This window comes from Drosophila biarmipes, chromosome 3L (genome assembly GCF_025231255.1).
Source record: "Drosophila biarmipes strain raj3 chromosome 3L, RU_DBia_V1.1, whole genome shotgun sequence".
NCBI lineage: Eukaryota > Metazoa > Arthropoda > Insecta > Diptera > Drosophilidae > Drosophila > Drosophila biarmipes.
In genome coordinates, this window is record NC_066613.1 from 3,387,934 (window position 1) to 3,398,067 (window position 10,134).

The window sequence follows — 10,134 nt, forward strand, 5'->3', positions numbered from 1 at the left end:
TTTTAATTTTACAGTCGACACTATGCGAACCGCTGTTGACAAGATAGACTATATGTGAGGGGTACCGGAATTCGACATTTGTTAACAATTATAACTATAATTCATGAACAGATTCTGTGGGATTAGGCACAAACTCAGAATTCATATCCGAAAGGTTGGAAAGTGCTGTAATTTGTAGTATTTTTTCATTAAACATTTTACAACGGTAGAAAAAGGCCACGAAGTGTTCAGTATAGGCATGCCAATTTGTCTCGTACTCTCTCTTAGATAACGGACCGATTTCGCATATCCGTATACTAGGCATTCACCCAAGACTAGAACTGGTCATAATATATGAAGAAAAAAAAGTGTATTCCAATTCCGTTGTTTCTGGCAAGTTAATGATTTGTTGTTTCATCTTGACATTTTTCTGTGTTGTTATGCAGCACCAATTCTATAATAGACAGCGGTTTAGATTAACCTCCTAATAATATAGTCACTCTAATCAGCCACGCTGGTTTTAACAAAGACGTGAGTACCATGACGCATATTTTTAAACACGCCTCTTAAATAAAGTTTTTCAATGTGTTAATATCAAAAGTTGTGCTTTGAATTATAATAAGTGTAAACCGAATTCCTAATTCTGTACTTTTTATGTGAAGTGGCATATATATGAGGATGTACACATGAATATCTGCGAGTTGATAATTTTTGGTATAGACCAGAAGCCGGTTAATTTTATTTTATTAAATACGTTTGTGAATCATTATGATAACATTGGTGCGTGTGTTGAGCAATGCTATAAACATTTATTTCGCCTTCATTTTGTAAATACATACATTTAAATATAAATCCCAATGACTACTCATGTATTTGTATATTTATATGTATATAAATGTGTTTTTATAGATCTTTTAGGAACTCGCTATTTTTTATAAATGTATTCTCGCAACACATTCATAGTCATTTTAATGTATGTATTTATATAAAAGCAAATGTAAGATATACATATATTCTCATCTGTAAAATTGCGTATTATATAAATTTAGTTAACATTTTTGAGGACCGTACCCGGCGTTCATTGTCGAATTTTCATTGGATACTTTGAGGGACGCTGCTATCATCTAAAGGGTTTAGCGAGACTACTAAATTATTTATGTTTAGGTATGTTGTTCCTTTGCACCAATATAAGTTTAAAAAGACTAATCGTTGATTTTCGTGGCCCTGTATGTAATGTTTTGAAAACTAACAGGGAAGAACTCTAAAGTCAAGGGCCTCGACTATCAGATACCCGTTTCACATGTCAAGGAAGCAAAATAAAAATGGAGATATATAAGCAGCAAAGGAATATTGCAAAGCGCCACCTACCAGCCGTTTCGGTATATGTTATGTGGGTGACAGACAGATTTAAGGGTGTCGCAAAATTTGTTTTAGGTCAATCTATAGGTATTGATAAGACAAAAACATTTAAGCAAAAAAAAATTTCTATCATTTCTATCCACCACAGTTTTTAGCGGTTTGTGGGCGTTAGAGTGGGGGTAGCACATTTATTTTGAGTCAATCGAAAATGTTGTTTCTATCATATAAAATGAAGGTGGTAGTGGACTCATAATACCACGATTTATGATTTTATGGTGACAATATGGGGAAAATTAGTAAAAAATACAAATATGGCTCAAATGCATTTTTCTAAACATTTACAAAAAATCGTAAAAAACGTAAGCAAAACTGAATTTTGAAAACATTTTTTTTTGAAATTACTAGTACTTTTTTTTGGAGATACTTTTTGCATCAAAAAATTGGCTAATAAGGGTAAAAATTATACCCAGAAACTCGATTTGTTTTTTTTTTTTGAGTTAGTACTAAGTTCTAAGTTAACTTCAGTCAAAACTCAACCTCTACGTCAGATCAAACAATCAAGCCTGTAAATTGTGCACTTATTTGGATAAGCTTCGGAACTATCGGGTTCAACCAAAATAAATATCGATGTACAAATATTTAGCTTACTTCGTAAAGAATCTAGTTGTTTAGGAAAAGAAAAAGTATTTGGCACTAAGGACGGCTCATTAGCGGGATTTCCAATAATCTTTGAACGAATTATGTTGCAAAAAACAAAGAACACTTACTAACGACGATCCCTCAACCAACATACAAAACTTCTACATTTTGTTACGGAAAGTTAAATTCTACTAGATAATTACACTTTCAAAACTGTTGAAATGTTAAAAAGTGTATTTATTAAATCGAATTTAATTAAGTTTAGCTGAGTAACGAGTATCTTCTTCTTTAATAGCATGGTAATTTTTGAATGCTTAGAGTGTGATTTCTAAGTATATAAGGATTTTGAAATATTATGGCGAGCTTCAGTGATATACAATTTTATACCCTTGCAGAGGGTATAATGATTTCAGTCAGAAGTTTGCAACGCAGTGAAGGAAACTTTTCCGACCCCCAAGAGTATATATATTCTTGATCAGCGTCACTGAACGAGTCGATCTAGCCATGTCCGTCTGTCTGTCCGTTTCTACGCAAACTAGTCTCTCAATTTTGAAGTTATCGGGCTGAAACTTTGCAGGTATTATATAAGTCGGAACTATATCTTATAGCTCCTATAGGAACTATCGGGGAAAACATTTAAAAAAATATATATCTTCGGTGTTTTTTAACATATAACCTTCTAAGCTTGGAAATAACATTTTTTAATTAGTTCTGAATTTCTAATGAAATTTTATCAAAATCGTAGCACTATATCATATAGATAGAATATTATATATGATCGAATTAAATTTAATATTCATAATCAATTAAAAAATGTTATTTCCAAGCGTAGGAGGTTATATGTTAAGAAACACCACTGATATCATTTGTATACCCTTGCAGAGGGTATAATAATTTCAGTCAGAAGTTTGCATCGCAAAAGATTCGGTTTCTCAGTTTTGAAGCTATCGGGCTGAAACTTTTCCAAAAGTCTTCTTTCTATTGCAGGTAGTATATAAGTCGGAATCTCCCGGATCGGCCCACTATATCTTATAGCTCCCATAGGAACTATCGGGGAAAAAAATTTAATAAAAATTATATGTTCGTTGTTTTTTAACATAAAACGTCCCACGCTTGGAAAACCCATTAACAACTCATAACAATTTTTCATTAGTTCTGAGTTTTGAATTAAATTGTAACAAAATCGGACGACTATATCATATAACTGTCATAGGAACTATCGGAAAATTGGTGGGAAAATAATATGAAATAAATTATAGCTTTGGTGCTTTTTGACATTTTATCTCATATTGGGAATATATAATAAAAATCGGACTACTCTAACATATAGATGTCAAAAAAATTGCCTGAAAAAAATGAAATAATTTGTTTAATAATCCAACAATTCTAAAAAATTTCACATGGTATTACTAAAGTTGATTATTTCTTATAGCTGCAAGGGTATATCGGCAAGCCGAAGTTAACTTCCTTTCTAGATTTATATTTATTTCCCGGCAATTTTCCGTTCGTTCCTATGGCTATATGATTCCTTCGTCCGATTTTAATAAAATTTAATTCAAAGTTTTGAAATAATTCAAAAATGTTATTTCCAAGCGTAGGATGTTATATGTTAATAAACACTAAAGATACAATTTTTATACCCTTGCAAAGGGTATAATAATTTCAGTCAGAAGTTTGCAACGCAGTTTCCGATCCCATAAAGTATAAATATTGTTAATCAGCGTCACAAAACGAGTCGATCTAGACATGTCCGTTTGCCCGTCCGTCTGTCCATCCGTTTCTATGCAAACTAGTCTCTCAGTTTTAAAGCTATCGGGCTGAAACTTTTCCAAAAGTCTTCTTTTTATTGCAGGTAGTATACGAGGTGTGTTCAAAAAGAAAGGTGACTTTGTATTTTCAAGAAAAACTATTAATTTATTTATCAATGTTAATGTTGTCCCCTTCAAAGTAATCCCCCTCAGATACAATACACTTATGCCAACGTTTTTTCCAATCCTCAAAGCACTTCCCATAAGCACTTTTCGGTATAGCCTTGAGCTCTTCCAGCGATGCAGTCTTTATGTCATCAATCGTTGCAAATTTCCGTCCTTTCATAGGTCTCTTTAGTTTTGGGAACAAGAAAAAGTCACATGGGGCCAAATCCGGTGAATATGGTGGCTGAGGCATTATTGTGGTGTTGTTTTGGCCAAAAAATCTCGCACAAGCAAAGATGAGTGAGCAGGGGCATTATCGTGATGCAAAAGCCATGAATTGTTTTTCCACAATTCTGGTCGTTTCTTTCGTATTGCTTCTCGCAAACGGCGCATAACTTCCAGATAATACTGTTTATTGACCGTACGACCATATGGTAAGAACTCCTGATGCACCATAATCGAAGAATACAGTGATCAAAACTTTGAAATTTGATCGAACTTGGCGTGCTTTTTTCGGTCTTGGCTCATCTGGGCTCTTCCATTGTAACGATTGGGCTTTGGTTTCGATATTATAACCATATACCCATGATTCGTCACCAGTTATGACCCTTTTGAGTAAATCTGGGTCGTCATTGACGTCATCCAACAGCTCTTGAGCGATGCTCATTCGACGGTTCTTTTGATCAAAATTCATCAATTTTGGAACAAACTTCGCTGACACACAAATCATGCCCAAAACGTTTGAAAAAATTTCAAGCGATATACCGACATCTTCAGCAACTTCTCTGATAGTGATTCGACGATATTCCAAAACCATTTTCTTCACTGCTTGAACGTTTTCATCAGTTGTAGACGTGCTTGGGCGTCCAGAGCGATGCTCGTCATTGGAATCTTCCCGGCCATCTTGGAAGAGTTTGTACCACTTGTAAACATTTTTTTTACTCAGAACAGTTTCACCGTATGCCACTGTCAACATTCAAGTGTTTCGGAGCACTTAATTTTATTTTTTACACAAAATTTGATGCAAATCCTTTGATCCATATGTTTCGATAGCAAAAAATCGCTGAGCACGCAAAACAACTTGTTACCTTACGCCTCTCACAACTAAACAAAAAAGGGGATTCAATTGAATCTTGGTACAGATGTTAGGGAAGAGTGTACCAACATAACAAAACAAAAAAACGATAATCGAAAATATGTATATATATATGCCCGCGAAATTTAAAAAGTCACCTTACTTTTTGAACACACCTCGTATAAGTCGGAACCAGCCAGATCGGACAACTATGTATATCTTATAGCCCCCAAAGGAACAATCGGAAAGTTAGTGGTAAAATAATATTGAAAAATTATATCTTCGGTGTTTTTTAACCAATATCCTCCTACGCTTAGAAATAACATTTTTTATTTGGTTTTGAATTTCGAATGAAATTTTATCAAAATCGGACGACTGTATCATATATCCCCCATAGGAACAATCGGAAAATTAGTGGTAAAATAATATTGAAAAATTATATCTTCGGTGTTTTTTAACTTATAGCCTCCTACGCTTGGAAATAACATTATTTATTTGGTTTTGAATTTCGAATTAAATTTTATTAAACTATTTCACATAGCTATATCATATAGCTGTCATAGGAACGATCGGATAATTGGTAAGAAATAATATGAAACAAACTATAGCTTTGGGGCTTTTTAACATATTATCTTATAATATTGGGAATATAAATTTTTATATTTTTAAAAATTTCGAATTCAATTTAATAAAATTATTGATTATTTTTTATAACTGCAAGGGTATACAAACTTCGGCTTGCCGAAGTTAACTTCATTTCTTGTTTCATAATATTTTCTTACCAATTTTCCGATCGTTCCTATGGCAGCTGTATGACACAGTCTTCCAATTTTGATAAAATTTTGTTTAAAATTCAGAGCTAGATAAAAAATGTTATTTCCAAGCGTGTGGGGTTATATGTTAAAAACACAAAAAAAAAATGTTCTTCCGATTATTTCGATGGGAGCTATGTACATATAAGATGTAGTTGCCCGATTCGGCTGCTTACGACTTATATACTACCTGCAAAAGAGCAAATAGACAACAGTATACTTGAAATGAATAAAACTCGTTTAAAGAAAAACGTGCGAATGGTTTTCGTAAATTTATCTGTACTTTGGCCAAACGTCGATCGAAAAATGGACAAGTTAACTAACTAGGGAAAACAATAAAAGCTGGTGAGTAACAAGACCACTTTTCCAAATGTAATCTAAAGGTGTTCCTACCACTATTAAAGAAAGGATCAAACTACCTCGCTGCGCAGTGGAAGGTTCAAGCCCACTCCAACACTGTAGCGGATACTGTTTTTATGGAAAAAAAAATAGCTGAAACGAGTCTTATCAATACCTATCGAGTGCGCTAAGAAGATTTTATTTTTCTTTCGAAATTCGACAGAAATCATTTTAATTTGCTGGTTTTTTTGGGAGAAAGACTTGATTAAGTATTACTCACAAGTTCTCTATAGGGTTCAAGTCGGGGCTTTGCGTTGGCCATTGCGAAACATTAATTCCCTCCTGGTTAAGCCACGACTTGACTATCTTGCTGGTGTGTTTGGGGTCGTTGTCCTGTTAAAATATCCTGGCAACTGGCAATTTATCGGCATATTCTCCAGATAAATTGTTAATAAGGATGTTCCTGTACAGTTCGCCGGTATAATGCCTTCTATCTTCACTAGGGGACCTACAACCGATGCGGTGAAACAACCCCAGACAATAATCGAAGCGCTACCATGTTTAACCGTCTTCGTGTATTTGGTTTCGAATTTTTTTCTGGGAGGACTTCGCACATATGGTTTACCATCACTCCCAAAGACATTAAACTTGGATTCGTCGCTCAATCATGTTCCAAAAATTGGAACCTTTTTGAAGATGCTCTCTGGCAAATTGAAGGCGTTTTTCAACATTTTTAAAGGACAGCAATGGTTTTTTTTTGCGCAATGCGTCCAAATAACCCGCTTTCATTTAGACGACTTCTTATGGTCTGACCTGACAAATTCACGCCATCTGAAGTCAAGAAGGAATCGGCTTTACTGATTTTGGCAATTTGTTTTTCATCGTTCAAAGTGGGTTTTCTGAGCTTTACACGTGGAATATTTTCCCAGGTTCCATGTTTCAAATAAAATGCAAAGGCATTTCTAACTATGCCTGCAAAAAATGTAGTCTTAGAAATGTGGAGAATACTTGTGTTTTTTTCTTAATATTCCCATATCAGCTTTTTTCGGCCGGATTTGTATTATTAGTTGTAGTCGTAGCGGTCAAATTGTTTTGGGAAACGTATTTAGTATTCAATATTTTAGTTTAGAAAATAATTAGCACAACTTTCCCGGAAAAAAACACAAGTTTGACTATTTTAGCTCAAACATATATGAGCAGAGCGCAATACTCCTTTTTGACATTTGGTAAATTTTTTTGGAACCCCAAATTCCTACTTGTATTTTTGTACCGTGATGAGCTGCTTACACAACACTGTTTTAACAGTTTATGGCTTAAGTCTATGAGAACCACTGTAGGTGAAAGCCGAGCAGCGCATCACATTTTAAAGAGGAAATCTAACTTGACCTAACTTTTATCAATTTTGTTTTTAAAACCTTAGTAATGGGTATCTAATAGTCGTGACACAAAAACAATGCCATGTTGGAAATTCATTTGCTTACACCTTAAAGATATTTTTTTTCGTTTAGTGTACAATTAACTAATATGGTTTTTCTTTCTTTTTTCAGACTGTTTTACAACAATATATTTGCTGTCAGGACCAGAACCAGTAGACTAATAAATAAATCGGCTCAGAAAAATTTACTTATACATCCCAAACTGAACTTTGAAGCAGAAGATAAAGAAAAAGACAATTTCAAAAAAATGACTCTTCCAAGTGCGGCTCGTGTTTACACAGATGTGAATGCGCATAAGCCAGATGAATATTGGGACTATGAAAACTATGTCGTTGATTGGGGCAATCAAGATGATTATCAACTGGTCCGTAAATTAGGACGCGGAAAGTATTCTGAGGTTTTTGAGGCTATTAATATAACGACAACGGAAAAATGCGTTGTCAAAATTCTGAAACCTGTTAAAAAGAAGAAGATTAAGCGTGAAATCAAAATTTTGGAAAATCTTCGTGGAGGAACCAATATAATAACACTGTTAGCCGTTGTCAAGGATCCAGTATCTAGGACTCCGGCGCTAATATTTGAACATGTTAATAACACAGATTTCAAGCAACTTTATCAAACATTAACTGATTATGAGATTCGCTACTATTTGTTTGAGCTTCTTAAGGCACTTGACTACTGCCATAGCATGGGAATAATGCATCGCGATGTGAAGCCTCATAATGTTATGATCGATCATGAAAACCGAAAATTGCGCCTTATTGATTGGGGACTAGCTGAATTTTATCATCCCGGTCAGGAGTATAACGTTCGGGTGGCGTCAAGATACTTCAAGGGTCCCGAGTTACTTGTAGATTACCAGATGTACGATTATTCACTTGATATGTGGTCACTGGGTTGCATGTTGGCATCGATGATATTTCGAAAAGAGCCCTTCTTTCATGGCCATGACAACTATGATCAATTGGTACGCATTGCTAAGGTGCTGGGCACTGAAGAGCTTTACGCATATTTAGATAAGTATAACATTGACTTAGATCCAAGATTTCACGACATTCTACAACGTCACTCACGAAAACGATGGGAAAGGTTTGTTCATTCTGACAACCAACACCTCGTTTCTCCTGAAGCTCTAGATTTTCTAGATAAACTGTTGCGCTATGATCACGTGGACCGACTCACAGCCCGCGAAGCTATGGCTCACCCGTATTTTTTACCTATCGTCAATGGACAAATGAATCCCAATAATCAGCAATAAGTTATTTCACTATGATGAATACTGTGTTTCGAAATCGGGATAACAGCCATTTAACATTTATGATAATAATTATTAAAAATATAAACTCTGAAGAGAAATAAAATAAATTAAGCTACTGTCTTAAAAGGATCGATTTGATGATCTGTTCTTTATGGAAATAAACCAAAATATAATGTCTTTACAGTAAAAATCAAGCTTTGCATAATATTCTAAAATATGAATTTAAATTAAATATATTTCTTTAATGCTCTATTTTCTTCTTTTTATTATTTTAAAATAACATTCATTGTAATTAAATATTTTCAACTATTTAGAAGATTTTATTTAATTTATACTAATATACTAAATCAGTATAAAATTTTTATACTATAAACTTATATCATTGGTCAATCCCAATAATCCGTTATTGCTTTTATAGGCATGCAATAAGGCATTTCATTTCGAGATGAATTTAAAACTCTTGATTCTTTACTGAAAAACATTAAAACAACCTTTCAACCTAAAAAGAATTTTTTTTATTAAAGCCTGTGCATACTGACGCTTATTCTTGGTCATATTATTAAAGCACACAGCTAACCGCATCCAAATAAAAACGACATAAAAAGAGAAACGCTCTCTCTCTTTCCAAACAATATTCAAAAACAAAATTAAATACATTTTAAAATCTATTATGTGGAATGCTTTTAAAGCTAAATAAGTGCAGATGGCTATTAGCAAATTTATCAATAATGAAATTGTCATTTAGTGGACAACAGTGACGCCACGAGAATTTTCACAAGCTTAAGCTTTTAAAACGCTTTCCTTTAATTTGAATTATCTTTAGATAAATAATGTACGTTTTGGTGCAACAGATTTCATGACCTGCCAGAATCGACATTTGATGCAGTGTCGAATTACTGAAAAAAGCTAAATTAAATTTTAAATTAGAGCAGTTCGTGCACCAAGAATAATTTTTTTATACCGGCGGCAATGCAGTGTAAATACCTTCTTTTCTAAAAAAAAATTCGAAATGCTAAGTACAAAAACCTAAAAAATTATAAATAAATGCGTTTAAATCCTGACCAAAGTTCTTAAAATTCACCCGAAGTATATGTAGCTTAGTTGGCGTGGAACACTTTTTTTACGTCAGTTGATAGTTATGGGCGAAAACATACAAACATACATAAATTTATTTCTATCGAAAAATTGTTGGCGGCTTCGTTTTGACCGGTTTTGTGGTCGGCCAATGTACGTGTAAAAAAGTTGTACTGCATGCTAAAATAATGTATTTGAAATCTAAACGCTCCAGCATTTTTATTTTCTGATCAAAAATATCTGTTTTTCT

At 33.7% G+C, this 10,134-nt stretch overlaps 1 protein-coding gene across 2 annotated transcripts; it reads left to right on the forward strand.

Moving 5' to 3' along the window:
- Positions 1-326: 326 nt before the first annotated feature.
- LOC108036887 (casein kinase II subunit alpha) lies at positions 327-9,062 on the forward strand. Of its 2 annotated transcripts, XM_017113265.3 has the most exons (3): positions 327-510; positions 1,029-1,143; positions 7,664-9,062. In XM_017113265.3, exons 2-3 carry the CDS (start codon positions 1,136-1,138, stop codon positions 8,808-8,810), a joined length of 1,155 nt encoding a protein of 384 aa, XP_016968754.1. In that variant the 5' UTR covers positions 327-510; positions 1,029-1,135; the 3' UTR covers positions 8,811-9,062. The 2 variants fall into 2 exon arrangements, with proteins under 2 accessions (XP_016968754.1, XP_016968755.1); XM_017113266.3 differs by lacking the exon at positions 1,029-1,143 and having other exon boundaries at positions 328-510.
- The last annotated feature ends 1,072 nt before the right edge of the window (positions 9,063-10,134 follow it).